Below are 15,649 nucleotides of genomic sequence, written 5' to 3'. Positions count from 1 at the left end.
GATTCGAACCCGCCACCTTAGGTGTACATGGCTGGCGCCCTAGCCGGTTGAGCTATAGGCGCCGAGCCCTATGAATCATTCTTAACGACAGTACATTTTTTTTTTTGAGACAGAGTCTCACTATGTTGCCCTCGGTAGAGTGCTGTGGTGTCACAAATCAGAGCAACCTCAAACTCTTGGGCTTAAGTGGTTCTCTTGCCTCAGCCTCCTGGCTGTGAGTACAGAGGTGCACCACAATGCCCGGCTGTTTTTTATTACGGCTGTCATTGTTGTTTAGCTGGCCTGGGCCTGGTTCAGACCTGCCACCCTTGGTGTATGTGTCTGGCGCCATAACCACTGTGCTACAGGTGCCAAAAAATACGTTTTTTTGTTTATGAAAATTCATCCTGAGAGAGCTTTGATAAGTAAACAAATTACCCATCTAAGGGAGGAGAAGATGGCAGTAGGTTCATTTGAGAATCCCTCACACACTGCCCCCTGAGCCAGGCAGGGCTCTACGTGCTGAGAACACCTCCCTTGTCAAGTCAGGGTGGATCTCGACGGCCACCTTCCATGGGGGGAACAGAGATTGCACATGACTGATCCATATCGATGATAAATGCTTTGCAGAGTGTGAGAGGATGATGAGAAAGGCCTGCTAAGGAGGGCGCGTTGTCCCTGAGATTTGAATATGAGGAGGTAGGTGTTGGACAGTGGTGGTGAAAGCACCTCCTTTTTCGAGGGGAGAACACAAACATAGAGGTAGAGCGGTTGTGGTTGGGAGCCAGTGGTGGGTGCTCCTTTGAGAGCTGGGCCCTGGATTTGAAGTGGGACTAGTCAGAACCCACACAAGATTGTCCCCAGTGTGAGTATGGCCCAGTGTTGATGGGAGGGTCTGTGATGCTGCATCTAGGGGTCTAATTCAATACTAATATTTCTGTTGTTTTAATCTTTTGGCTGCTTTGAGGAATGTGTTCTTCTCACAGTTAAGTGCAGAGCCATACTCGTGGAAAGGCATGACGGTTTCTTCAGCTTTAACCTTCAGTGTGTATATTCCATCCTAACCCTGCTCCTCTCTGTCTACAATAGCTCTTAGAAGATTACCCTACAGGGATAAACAAACAAAATTAAATATCTTATCAATATAAAAATAGCTTTTTTGATTATAAAAGTATAGAGTAATACTGTTGAAAACTATTCAGAAAACATCAAACGCTATACAGGGGTAAAGTGGCTCAAATTCAACTTTTCAGAGATAACATTATTTTGCTGAGTATTCCTTAAGGGGTTAGGATCAAAATCCCAAAAGATACAGTCTCAAAACCTGTAATACTGAACACTGAAATCTGGAAAGATCAAAATCTTTAAAGTATAAATTCTGAAGATCAAAATTTCTAACGTCTAAAATCCTGCGAATCACCATCTTGGAAGATTAAAACCCTGAAAGTTGAAATCCTGAAAGACAAATTCAGGGGAAGGGATTAGTGTGTTTAGATTGTATGCAAGATAGTTATTTCATGTTAATTGCATCATGTTAGGTGGAACTATTACCTTGTTACTGTCTTCATTTGCATTTGGGGAAAAATTCAGGTAAGTGGATTGGCTGTGCAATACAACAACAGTTAAAACTTCAGTTTAAAAATGTGTCATTTGCCCAAATTATCATTGCTTCCAGCTGATGACTCTCCAGGAGCTTTGGATAAATTAAAGCTGCATTTGCCTGAGGAAGCTGAGGACACTACTGGCTGTTTCAGAAATAATTATGTTCATAGTGGGCTGGGAGGACACCCACCCAGCACTGTTGCTGTTTGATCTCCAGTACTGTTTCCATCAGATCTGTGGAGGGCCATCAGCCCTCCATCTGCCAGTGAGGGCCTGCAGCAAGGGTTTCTGTGTTCCCACACCACCTAGAAACATGGCCTGGGAGGCAGGAGAGCTTGATAGGTAATGTTCATGTCGGTGTGTCTTGAATTAGAGAAGAATTTCAGAAAGAGCTGTGCCTTCTCGAAGATGGATGCAAATGTGTTCTCTAAAGAGAGCTGTGCCTTAAAGGAAAAAAAAAAGCTTTTCATTGTGATGCAAGACTTTCAAATACAGTTAATGACCATAAAAGTCAGGGAGCTCTTACAGACTATCTCTGTGTAATTGCCCATGATCCATCTTTGCTATACGCTTTTTCATATGAGGAATTTTATTTTTTTAATTTCTTTTTAAAAAAATTTTTCGCCAGTATTTTAAATTGCCAGCCTTATTTTTTATAATTTCCTGTGTTATATATTTCATCTTCACATCATTTCCAATACTGGAGGTATAAACTGTGTAGAGAATTTTTTTAGAGCATTCTAATTTGTTTCATGCATTTTCTGCAAATTTGACTGCACAGAAGTGTTATTGCTGTGTTGACTTTGTGTATAAGTGTCGTGTGGGTCTGTAAAAGCATCGAAACTTTCTTAGTGACTGAGGAGCTGTCCTTTTTTGTAGATCTGTATTTGTGAAAGATAAAATTTCTTTCTTTTTTTTTTTTGAGACAGAGTCTCACTATGTCAATCCTGGTATTGTGCCATGGCGTCACAGCTCATAGCAACCTCAAAGTCTTGGGCTTAAGTGATTCTCTTGCCTCAGCCTCCCAAGTAGCTGGGACTATAGGTGCCTGCCACAAAGCCCGGCTATTTTTTTGTTGTAGTTGTCATTGTTGTTTAGCAGGCCCTGGCTGGATATGAACCTGACAGCCCCAGTGTATGTGGCCGGTGCCCTAACCCAAGAGCTATGGGTGCCGAGCCAAGATAAAATTTCTTGATATCTCAGCTCTTTGGGTGACTGCATATGTGGCGGTTAACCCACTATGGCATTTGACTGGTCTTGCTGGAAGGCTTAGGTGGTTCACTAAGGTATTTCAGATGACTGCAGATATAAAGCTAGGTGCACACAGTTACCGAGCATAGTGATAGGTGTTGATACATTTCCCTTTTGGCCGGTTTTTTTATGAATATGATTTCATCTGCTCATAACTCTTAGACCCACGTGATTGTTATTAGTATGCCTGTGTGTTTATGTTTGGAAAAATAAGTTATTATTGCCTGTTTTATAACATGGGCCTATCAAGAGTTCTGTTGTGTTTTTATTATAACATAATTGTTATAATAAAAGCATTGTTTTTCTCACATAAATGTAACTTTTTTTTCTTTTTTTTTTTGAGACAGGGTCTTGCTCTCTTGCCTGGACTGGAGTGCAGTGGTATCTTGACAACTCACTGCACTCTCAAACTCCTGGGCTCAAGGGATCCTCCTGCTTCAACCTCTTGAGCAGTTGGGACTACAGACGTGTAATACCATGCCTGGCTAATTTTCTTTTCTTTTCTTTTCTTTTTTTTTTTTTGAGACAGAGCCTTAAGCTATCGCCCTGGGTAGAGTGCTGTGGCATCACAGCTCACAGCAACTGCCAACTCCTGGGCTCAAGCGATTCTCTTGCCTCTGCCTCCCGAGTAGCTGGGACTATATGCTCCCACCACAACACCCGGCTATTTTTTGGTTGCAGCCATCGTTGTTTGGCGGGCCTGGGCTGGATTTGAACCCGCCAACTCAGGTGTATGTGGCTGGCACCTTCACCACTTGAGCCATGGGTGCTGAGCCTTAATTTTCTAATTTTTGTAGAGATGGGGTCTTGCTGTGTTGCTCAGGCTGAACTCCAACTCGTGAGCTCAAGCAATCTTCCCATCTCGGCTTCTCAAAGTGCTGGGATTATAGGCATGAACCATAGCACCTGCCCTCTCACTAAATATCTTTTAAAGAATTTTAAAATTATCTTTTCCAGAATTATGTTTTTTGTATTTTGATCTTTCAGGATTGTGATTTTGGGATTTTAGACTTTAGAGATTTTGATGTTTTGGGATTTCAGCGTTTGGAATTATGACATACAGGATTGTGTCTTTCAGGATTTCAATCAGCTTCCTTCCCTAAGAAATTCCTTTGTGTATAAATAAATCAATAAAGAAATACACATATTTAAAAATCTTTTTTATAACGGAGAAAAAGAAAATTTCTATCGATGGGGGACTATTTAAAGAAATGATTGGAACAGCTATCATGTTGAAAACAATGTGATTATTCCACATACTTTCTCCATCTAAAAAGATATCTATAGATTATTAACTTAAAGTATGGTTCTGTTTCTGCATAACCATGTGTGTGTGTATAGAGACATTTGGGTTGGGCAAGGTGGCTCATGCCTATAATCCTAGCACTCAGGAGGGCTGAGGTGGGTGGATTGCCTGAGCTCAGGAGTTAGAGACCATCCTGAGCAAGAGTGAGACCCCATTTCTACTAAAAATAGAAAAACTAGCCAGGTATTATTTACTAGCTACCTGTAGTCCCAGCTACTTGGGAGGCTGAGGCAAGAGAATCCCTTGAGCCCAAGAATTTGAGGTTGCTGTGAGCTGTGATGATGCTTCTGCACTTTACCCAGGGCAACTGAGTGAAACTCTGTCTTAAAAAAAAAAAAAAAGACATTTAGTTGTGTGTGTTTGGTGTGGATATGATAGAACAGTGGAAGGACAAGAACTACACTACCCAAGAACAGAGAAGGGAGTGGGCGGGAAAGGATAACTTTTTATTTCAATGAATCTCTGTTGTCAGAATTGTCAGTGGTTTTGTATATTTCCAGATAGATACACACTTCACCACAAGCAATTTCAGTAACATTTTTATCAGCTCTAAAAGAAACCTTGTTATCTCTCCGTCCCACCCCCCCAACTCCCCTGGCCCTAATCACCCAGCAATTTACTTTCCAACTCTGTAGCTTTTCCTTTTCTGTACTTAAAAATATTACATGTGGGCTGGGCGCCGAGGCTCATGCCCCCAAATCCTAGGCCGTGGCTCGTGCCTGTAATCCCAGCACTCTAGGAGGCCGAGGAGGGTGGATTGCCTGAGCTCATGAGTTTGATACCAGCCTGAGCCAGAGCAAAACCCTGTCTCTAAAAATAGCCAGGCGTTGTGGTGGGTACATATAGACCCAGCTACTTGGGAGACTGAGGCAAGAGAATCGCTTGAGCCCAAGAGTCTGCAGTTGCTGTGAGCTATGATGCCACAGCACTCTACCCAGGGGACAGAGTGGCACTCTGTCTCAACAAACAAACAAACAAACATGTGGTCCTTTATAACTGGAGTCTTCACTTGGCGTAATGGTTCCAGGCTCAGTCATTCTGTAGCATGTCCCAGCACGTCATTACGTCATTCCTTTTTTATGGCCGCATAGTGAGTATCCATTGTGTGGCTGCCCCACACTTTGTTCAGGTGCCATCTGTGGTTGTTTCCAGCTTTCGCCTATTTTGAATAATGCTAGTAGAAACTTTTGTGTCCAAGTTTGTATGCGCAAACATGGAATGGAACTGCTTGGTCCTATGATAACTCACTCAATGCTGAATCACGGGAGGACAGCCAGATTATTTTCCAAAATGGTTACGCCACTTTACATTGGCACCAGCAGTGTGGGAGGGTTCTGGTTTCTCCGTATCTTTGCCACACTTCTTATCTGATTTTGTGATTTCATTTGATTCAAGTTATCTTTGTGGTTGTGAAGATGGTATCCCACTGTGGCTTTCATTTACGTTTCCCCGATGGTGGTATTGAACATTTTTTCATGATATCTTCCTTAAGTTTTATGAATATTTATATATTCAAAATATAAATCCCTTATCAGAGACTTGATTTTCTCTTGGGTTTTCTTTTCACTGTCTGGACGGTGTCCTTTGAAGAACAATTTTTTCTATAATAATGAAGGAAAGTTTATCTGTTTTTTCCTTTTGTTGCTTATGCTTTTGGTTTCATAGTTAGGAATCCTTTGCCAATTCCAGACTTATGAAGGTTTACCCCTATCTTTTTTTATAAAAGTTTTATAGTTTTTTTCTTTTATGATTAGGTCATCAATGCATTTTGGGTTAAATTTTGTATATAGTGGGGCAGTGCCTGTGGCTTGGTGGGTAGGGCGCTGGCCCCATATACCAAGGGTGGCAGGTTTGAACCTGGCCCCAGCCAAACTGCCAGCACCTGTAGTCCCAGCTACTCTGGAGGCTGAAGCAAGAGAATCTCCTAAGCCCAGGAGTTGGAGGTTGCTGTGAGCTGTGATGCCACGGCACTCTAATGAGGGTGATAAAGCCTCTGCCTCTTAAAAAAGAATTTTTTTTTTTTATATAGTGTGAGGTCAACTTAATTCTTTTAAAAATTTATTTATTCATTTACTTTTAGAGACAGGGTCTCCCTATGTTTACTAGGCTGGAGTATAGTGGCTATTCTGAGGCACAATCATAGAGCACTACAGTCTTGAGCTCCTGGGCTCAAGTGAGATCCTCCTGCCTCGGCCTCCTGATTGGCTGGGACTACAGACAGGTGTGCACCATTGTGCATGGCTAACTTAATTCTTTTGCTTATGGAAATCCAGTAGTCCTAGCACCATTTGTTGAAAAGACTTTTCTTTAATGAATGATTTTGGTACCCTTGCCAAAAAATCAGTTGAACATAGATGTCCTGGGTCAGTTTCTTGACTCTTCATCCTGTTCCATCAATCTTCTGCCCTTGTGCCAGCAGCACGCTGTCTTGGATACCATTGTTTAGTAGGAAGTTCTGAAATTGGGAAGTGAGAGTCTTACTTTGTTCTTTTTTTTCAGGATGGGTTTGACCATTCTGAGGCCTTTGCAATTCCACAGGCATTTAAAAATCCACTTGTCAATTTCTGCAAAGAAGTTAGCTGGAATTTTGACAGGAATTTCACTTAATCTGTGGAGTAGTTATTGGGGGGGGTATTAAACCATATTAAAAGGTCTTCTGATCCATGAGCATGGGATGGATCATTTTATATCACTTATTTTTATCTTCTTTGATTTTTTAAACAATGTTTGTAGTTTTCAGAGTATAAGGGTTTTTTTGAGACACAATCTCACTTTGTCACCCTCAGTAGAGTGCTATGTTGTCATAGCTCACAGCAACTTCAAACTCATGGGCACAAGTGATCCTCTTGCCTCAGCCTCCCAAGTAGCTGGGACTACAGGTGCCCACCACAACACCCAGCTATTTTTAGAGACAGGATCTTGCTCTTGCTCAGAGTGGTCTCAAACTCATGAGCAATCCACTGCCTCAGCCTCACAGAGTGTTGGGATTACAGATGTGAGCACTGTGCCTGGCCCAGAGTATACATTTTGCATTTCTTTTGTTAAATTTCTTCCTAAATGGGCGGTGCCTGTGGCTCAAAGGAGTAGGGCACCAGCCCCATATGCTGGAGGTGGCAACCTCAAATCCAGCCCCAGCCAAAAACTGCAAAAAAAAAAAAAAAAAAAGAATTGCCTTGGCTATACAGGATTTCTTCTGGTTCCATAGAAAACGAAGAATTACTTTTTCCAAATCTTGAAAGTATGATGATAGTATTTTAATGGGATTGCATTGAATCTGTAGATTGCTTTGGGAAGTATAGACATTTTCCTAGCCATGAGCATGGTATGTTCTTCCATTTGTTAATATCTTCTGCTATTTCTTTTCTTAGGGTTTTGTCATTTTCTTTGTAGAGGTCCTTCACCTCTTTTGTTATGTATATTTCTAGGTATTTCTTTTTCTTTCTTTCTTTCTTTTTTTTTTTTTTGAAGCTACTGTGAGGGGAATTGTGTCCTTGATTAGCAACCTTGCTGAACTTCTTTATTAGTCCTAATAGTATTTTAGTGGGTTTCTCAGGATTTTCTCTGTGTAGAGATAGTTTCAGTAATTCCCTTCTGAGATAGATTCCATTTATCTCCTCATCTTGCCTAATTGTCTTGGCTAGAACCTTCAATATAGTTTTGAATAGAAGTGGCAAGAATGGATGTCCTTATCTTACTCCTAATCTTAGGAGGAGAGAATTCAGTCTTTTCCCATTAAGTATGATATTAGCTGTGGGGTTTTGTAGATGTCTTTTATTAGACTGAGGAGTGTTGCTTCTCTTCCTAATTTGATGTGAGTTTTTTATCATGAAAGGTATTGGGTTTTTCAAATGTTTGTTTCTGTGACTAGTGAGATGATCATGTGTTTTTTTTTTTTTTATTCTATTGGTGTATTACATTAACTGAGTTTTAGTTGTCAAACCAACCTTGCCATCCTACTGTCAGAATTTTGAAAGTTTGAGGAGTAATCCATGCTGACTGTAATAAAAACAAAACAACAACAACAAAAAAACCTGAAAAGAAATTTACCTTACTAAGACCATGGCCAAAATGATTATGAGAAAAGGCCTGAATCCTCTTATTTCTGGGGTGCTAAATAGCTTGGTGACATGTGAACTGTGATTGGTACCCGATGGAAGTATATCTCATAATAATTAAACAAGTGGATTTCATTTATGTTCTGCCAGCAGTTTTTAAGAGTATAAATAAAATGATGCATGTAGGAGAAAGATTTAATATATTTAATTTCAAAGTTAATAGGAGTGTATTTTATTTTATTTTATTTGAGACAGAGTCTCACTGTGTCACCCTTAGTAGAGTGCCATGGCATCATAGCTCACAGCAACCTCAAATCTGGGGCTTAAGCGATTTTCTCACCTCAGCCTCCAAGTGCCCACCAAAATTCCCGGCTATTTTTTGTTTTTTATTGTTGTTGTAGTTGTCACTGTTTTTTTTTTTTTTTTTTAGCAGGACTGGGTTGGGTTTGAACCCACCAGCCCCCGTGTATGTAGCCAGTGCCCTAACAACTGAGCTGTGGGCACTGAGGCAGGAGTGTATTTTACTTTATTTTTATTTATTTATATTTCTTTTTAGAGACAAGGAACTCTGTCACCCAGGCTACAGTGCAGTGGTATAATCATAGCTCACTGTCGCCTTGGACTCCCTTAAGACTCAGCCTCAGCCTCTGGAGCCACCCATGTCTAGCTAAGATTTTTTTTTTTTTTTTGTAGAGATGAGGGTCTCACTGTGTTGCCCAGGGTGGTCCCCTCCTGCCTCAGCCTCCCAAAGTTCTGCCATTACAGGTGTGCATGGTGCCCACTGTGGAGGGCTAGCCTGGGGTCCCTCCATCAGACAGAACATGGTGCCCACTGTGGAGGGCTAGCCTGGGGTCCCTCCATCAGACAGAACATGGTGCCCACTATGGAGGGCTAGCCTGGGGTCCCTCCAGCAGTCAGAGCATGGTGCCCACTGTGGAGGGCTAGCCTGGGATCCCTCCACCAGACAGAGCATGGCACAGCAGAGTCACAGTGTCAGAAGTACCACTTATTGTGAAATTTTTCTGTCGTTGTGTGCTCACTCAGTTTCTGGAGGCTTTTCTAGAGTCCCCACCCCCCCCATGGTATAAAATGTAAATGACCCTATCTGGAGGAGTTTCCCTGTGCTCTGGAGCACCGATCATCTGCTTCGTGGTTCAGTTGGTCAGGACTGTCAGATGTGAGTGGCTGCAGGGTCCGTCCTTGTCACTTTACCCTCTGTTTATATAGAAACATCCCCAATCCATAATGGTTTAACTAAGAAACAAAACAATATTATTTGAAGCCTGGTCAAAGGGGCATTGGTGTATTCTTTTTTAAAACCTTGTAGAAATCATTTCTGAACCCCTGGTGTCTCTGTTTACCTGCTTTTTCAGAAGCCTTTAGTTCCTTAGGCATGTTTCTCTAACTAAAGTTGTGTTTTTTTTCCTTCCAACTTGATATTGAAAGAACATTTTTGGGCTCGGCGTCTGTGGCTGAAGTGGCTAAGGCGCCAGCCATATACACCTAAGGTGGTGGGTTTGAATCCAGCCCGGGCCCACCAAAACAACAATGACGGCTGCAACCAAAAAATAGCCGGGCGTTGTGGCGGGCACCTGTGGTCCCAGCTACTTGGGAGGCTGGGGCAGGAGACTCACTTGAGCCCAGGAGTTGGAGGTTGCTGTGAGCTGTGATGCCATGGCACTCTACCCAAGGGGACAGCTTGAGGCTCTGTCTCAAAAAAAAAAAAAAAAAAAAAGAAAGAACATTTTTGTTATATTACTCTGCTCTCGTTTCTAGGTTCTAGGAACTCCTTAGCTGAGGTCAGAGTGGTCAGGAACAGAGAGGATGCATGCTCTGGTGGAGGACTCCAGGCTAGCCCTCCACAGTGGGCACCATGCTCTGTCTGGTGGAGGACTCCAGGCTAGCCCTCCACAGTGGGCACCATGCTCTGTCTGGTGGAGGACTCCAGGCTAGCCCTCCACAGTGGGCGCCATGTTCTATCTGGTGGAGGGACCCCAGGCTAGCCCTCCACAGTGGGCGCCATGTTCTATCTGGTGGAGGACTCCAGGCTAGCCCTCCACAGTGGGTGCCATACTCTGTCTGGTGGAGGACTCCAGGCTAGCCCTCCACAGTGGGCGCCATGTTCTATCTGGTGGAGGGACTCCAGGCTAGCCCTCCACAGTGGGTGCCATGCTCTGACTGCTGGAGGGACCCTAGACTAGCCCTCCCCAGTGGGCAAGTTGCACCACCTGTCTCCCGAGTCATTTCTCCTCTGTGAGATGCAGAGGAGACCACTTTTGTTTCTTGTGGGTTTGGGGTAAAAAGTTACGAAACAGTGGCTGTGAAAGCACTTGGAAAAGACCTTCCTGGGCAAGGGTAAAGGATTGCTGTTTTTTATAACTACTCATGTCCGTTTTTCTCAGCAGTGCTAATGATTTGTTGTAAATCCTTTTAAAACTGAGAAACATGTGACGGATTATTTGGGCTTCCCCCTCTTAGCAACAATGGGGAATTTGTGCTGAAATTTGTGTTATTTTGTTATTTGTTCCTTGCTACTTCCTCTACCAGTTCCTGTCTACCATTTAGAACTGAGTCCAGCATTTTTTCTTTTTAATTCTGAGTTCTAAAACTATTTGTTCCACAAATCAGTTAAATGTGAAATCTCTACTTTCCGTTCCAAATGAATGAACATAATAGAAGCTCTTTGTTTTCCCTCTATTTGGTCTAATTTTGTAGCTCGCATATTTAATGTGACACCTTTCAGTCACGTGGACGCCAGCAGCTGCGTGGAGTGGAGCCCCAGTTCACCCTTCTGTGCTGATCCTAAGTCTGAACATGTGGTTAAACAACTTCGTTAGATTACTGTGGATATTAAATTAACTGACTTGACAAATGACGCTGCCATGTGCCAGTCTTCATGCCAGTGGTCCCCATGTCCTGTCCCTGTGACTGGCCTCATCTTTCCCGGGGCTGTGCCCAGAGCAACAGCCTGCATTTGATAGTTGGATCTTGTGTGGCCAGTGGAATAGAGAGTTGCACAAATCTTGTGTAAAAAGTGTGGAGTAGAACCCAGGGTGAATCAGGTCAGGAGTAGAGATCCAAGAAGGAAACCTGGAGCCAGAGCCTCAGAGTTTATGAGTGAGGAACCCGGGAGGCGGGGAAAAAGAGAAGCCTTTGAAATAGGGCCACAGGGCTGCCAGTGCCGTCTGGGCCTGTGCGGAGAAGGCTCAGCAGTGAACTGGACAGGGGCCTCTTTTTATCCCTTTAGTCTCTCCTTCCCATTCTTCCCAGAAGCTTTGAGGTCCCTTATGTTGAGGTATTACATATCATTGCCTTTCCCCCCTGACCCTGCCTATAGCACAGCTAAATGTGACAGTTTAGGAAGTAGGAAAAGTGAGATTGAGGTTTGACTCGACATCAACTGCAGTTGCGATTGCTGCTGGCCATTGTTCACCGGCTGTGTGCCAGGCGTCTTGGAAGATGTGTGGTGTTGTAGCTACCCTGCCACAAGAGAAGCTGATTGACTCTCAGGAATTCCAGAACGGGGTGTGTTGGAGACCAGCTCCTTTGACCTAAGCTAGGAGAGGTTGCAGTGGTATGCATATGCCATGGTTTATCTGTTTGTGAGTTGATGGGCACTTGGGTTGTTTCCACATCTTAGTGATTATGAATTGAGCTGCAGTAAATATTCGAGGACAAATGTCCTTATGAGAAAGTGATTCTTTTCCTTCCTGGTAGATGCCTAGTAATGGGATTGCGGAATCAAGTGGAAGGTCTGTTTTGAGTTCTTTGGGGATTAACCACATTTCTTTCTAAAAGGGCTGCATTAGTTCGTGGTCCCACTGACAGTGTGTAAGTGTTCCCTTCTCTCCACATCCCCACCAGCATCTGCAGCTTTGGGCCTTCGTGTTGTGGGCTGTTCTCACTGGGGACAGGTGACATCTCAAGGTGGTTTTGATTTACGTTTCTCTGATGATTAGAAAAGATGAAAGTTTTTTTCATGTGATTTTTGCCGTTCATCTGTCTGCTTGGGAGAAGGTTTGTTCATGTCTCTTGCCCACTGATAAATGGGACTGTTTGCTCTTTTCTTGTTGAAGTGTGCACTATTCTTGTCTCCATGTTACACAAGGGAGAGTGGAGTCACAGGGAGGTCAAGCAAGTCACACCAGGTCAGCTGCAGGTGGGGTGCAGCCAGGATTAGAAACCAGGCCTGGAGTACCAGTGGCTCCTGAGGACCCTCTCCCAACCCTAACCTACCCCCACACTCCACCAGGGCCCGGCTGAGTGCCGGGAATCCTGGGATTTGGGAATGCCTCGAGGGGGGCTCAAGGGCAGAGGGTTGTTGTCATACTGTCCCACCAAGTGCAGAATGTTTACAAGTGCTGTATCCAGAAGTCTCATCTTCATAGGAGAATAAACCTGTGTTTAAGCACCATGATTTTTTTAAGTACCGTGATTTTAAAAAATCATTTAATTTCACCTTAATTATAGAGCTGAAAAGTACTCCCATGAACTTACTTTGTAAAGAGTTAACTGATTTGCCTAAATTCACATAGTTTTCTTTTCTAGCTTTGTTTAATCATTGACATTGTACCAGATGGTTGCTGGGAGGTAGGCTGTCACCTCTCCACTATGCTGTGAGTTCCAGAGGAGCCAAGTGTTTGCTCCCTTTTTATCCGCAGTGTTAGCCATGGCCTGTGTCTGCCGTTCACCAAGCGTGAACAAAACTGCCGCTGTTTCTTGAATGTTCATCATTATGTCATGTGATGACAATGTTGCCATCTTTTATCGAATATAAGGTATAGATGGTAATATACACAATTATTTTATATATCAGTAAGAGAAAAGAACCCTGACAGTTAAACTCTGACACAAGTGCTTTATGCCACTTAGAATTTTTATTATATACCTATTGAAATAGCTTTTAGATTTATTTAGACATTGATTTCTATCATGCTGTTCCCATGTGCCCATAAAAGGGAAGTGGATTGATGTAAGTATTCCTAAGATTGCTTCACTTTAAGAGCCTGATGCTTCAAAATCTCTTTCAACTTAGAGTTTTTATGTTGGTGGCTTCCCACATAGTATCATTCTCTGTGCCATCAAGAGTGTGGGTGGTGTGAGGGCACAGCAGTGTCTCTAAGAATCTCCTCTAAGCATCTAATAACTGTTCTGTTTTTTCTATTGTTGTTGTTGGTTTTTGTTTTTTTTTTTATTTTGCAGTTTTTGGCCGAGGCTGGGTTTGAATCTGCCACCTCTGGCATAGGGGGCCAGCACCCTACTCCTTTGAGCCATAGGCGCCACCCTCTGTATTTTTTAGAGAGAGGGTCTCACTGTTGCTCAGGCTGCTGGAGTGCAGTGGTGCGAGCACAGCTCATTACACCCTCCAACTCCTGGACTCAAGTGATCTTTTCACCTTAGTCACCCAAGTAGCTGGAACTATAGGCCTGTGCCACCACGCTCGGCTATCTTTAAACTTTTTTTTTATAGAGTCAAGATCTTGCTATGTTGCCCAGGTTGATCTTGAACTCCTGGCCTCCTCCAGACCTCTCACTTTTGCCTTTCAAAGTGCTAAGATGACAGGCATGAGCCACTGAGCCTGGCCATTTTCTGCAGATTTTCATCCTCGTGTTTTCTTGGCATCAGCCAATCAGAAAGGACGCTGTCAACTGTGTTTCTTGGAAGTGAAATAATGTTCCGTAACACGGTCTGTTTCAACACTTTTGTAGTGACCTACCTACATATGCACACAAATATATATATACACAAAATATGTAATATTTATACACACATGTATATGTGCCTACGCATCTCTAATGAGCATTTAGAATATAGCAAGCATGCAATACATTGTATTATTTTTACAAATAATTTCTTCATTTTTACCTTTTTTGCCCTGGTGTGTTGCCTTTAACAAAGCTTTTTTTTTTTTCTTCCCTCTTTTGGTGGTTGAAACTGTAATTGATTAAAATGTATTTGTCTACTGATAGTCTTGGCTCCTTTTCTGTCTTTTCTCAGGCACGCTACAGAGAGACCTTTCTGTCCTTCATGAACACACGTGTGGTAGACAGATGACTGTCCCCTACCCCGTGCTGCTGTAGGGGCTCCAGACCTGGGACTGTCCAGGAGGGAGAAGATGGACTCCAAGGATGAGAGCGCACACGTGTGGCCAACGTCCGCCGAGCATGGACAGAATGCTGCGCAGGTGAAGAGGGATCTTTTCCAGCCTATTATTGATCACTGGATCAATACCTGGATACAGTTTGCTGATAGCAAAGAAATAACCACTGTCCAGAAAGTATCCAGCCATGTACTATGAAAAATAGAGACACGCATGGCTGGGCACTTCCCAGACAGCCCTGGTGTAGTAATGAATAGTTGAGAGGGAGCCGATGCAAAGAGCTTGCTCAGAAGGAATTAAGAGTGTTTGGCCCCTGCAATGTCGCATGGACACAGTTCACTGTGAGTTAGAAGAGCTAAAACACCTCCACAGGCTTCTCCTCCTTGTCTTTCCATCTTGATCTGTTTCGCTGCTCTGCTCTATTTTACGTTATTGGTGCTGAAAACCTCAAACTGAAATTTGTTCTCTTATGTTATCTGGTATAGGATTTTTTTTTTTTTTTTGAGACAGAGTCTCACTATGTCGCCTTGGGTAGAGTGTCATGGTGTCACAGCTCATAGTAACCTCAAACTCTTGGGCTTAAGCAATTCTCCTGCCTCAGCCTCCCAAGTAGCTGGGACTACAGGCGCCCACCACAAGGTCCGGCTTTGGCTGCAGTTGTCATTGTTGTTTAGCAGGCCTGGGCTGGGCTGAACCTGCCAGCCTCAGTGTATGTGGCCAGCACCTTACTGAGCTATAGGCACCAAGCCTAGTGCAGGATTTTGATCCTTTGTGCATAATGAAGTACAAGGTATGTCTATCAAGTGAGTGATCTTTTATTTTTCAGACACAGTCTCTGTCGCTTGGATAGAGTGCTGTGGCATCATCATAGCTCATGGCACCCTTAAACTCCTGCCTTCAAGCAATCCTCTTGCTTCAGCCTCCCAAGTAGCTGGGACTAGAGGCATGCACCACCATGCCTGGCTAGTTTTTTCTGTTTTTACTAGAGACAGGATCTCTTACTTGGGCTGGTCTCACAATTCCTGAGCTCAAGCAATCTACCTGCCTTGGCCTCCCAGAGTGCTAGGATTATAAGTATGAGCCACTGTGTTGCCTGGCCAGCCTTTTCTTTTTAAATTTTCAGTGTAGACCTTTAAGTAAGGTCCCATAAGAGTCAACAGCTTTGGAGGCTGGGCGCTTATTCAAATGCTGCTGTCACTGATGATCTCTGCTGTCACTGATGATCTCTACTGTCACTGATGATGTCTGCTGTCACTGATGATGTCACTGATGATCTCTGCTGTCACTGATGATCTCTGCTGTCACTGATGATGTCACTGATGATAGCTGCTGTCACTGATGATCGCTGCTGTCACT

At 43.3% G+C, this 15,649-nt stretch overlaps 1 protein-coding gene across 1 annotated transcript in view; it reads left to right on the top strand.

Annotated features, from left to right (window-relative positions):
- The window catches only part of PRDM10 (PR/SET domain 10), an 80,444-nt gene that overhangs the window by 15,854 nt on the left and 48,941 nt on the right, over positions 1-15,649 (top strand). Inside the window, exon 2 of the mRNA XM_003795902.2 lies at positions 14,191-14,377. Coding sequence (XP_003795950.1) covers positions 14,309-14,377 — 69 coding nt within the window. The 5' untranslated portion in view covers positions 14,191-14,308. The remainder of the gene's footprint in view (positions 1-14,190; positions 14,378-15,649) is intronic.

This window comes from Otolemur garnettii, unplaced genomic scaffold (assembly GCF_000181295.1).
Source record: "Otolemur garnettii isolate 467f Iridium unplaced genomic scaffold, OtoGar3 scaffold00097, whole genome shotgun sequence".
Taxonomy (NCBI): domain Eukaryota; kingdom Metazoa; phylum Chordata; class Mammalia; order Primates; family Galagidae; genus Otolemur; species Otolemur garnettii.
Note: the sequence above shows the minus strand (reverse complement) of the source record. Positions and strands in the feature narration are given on the sequence as shown.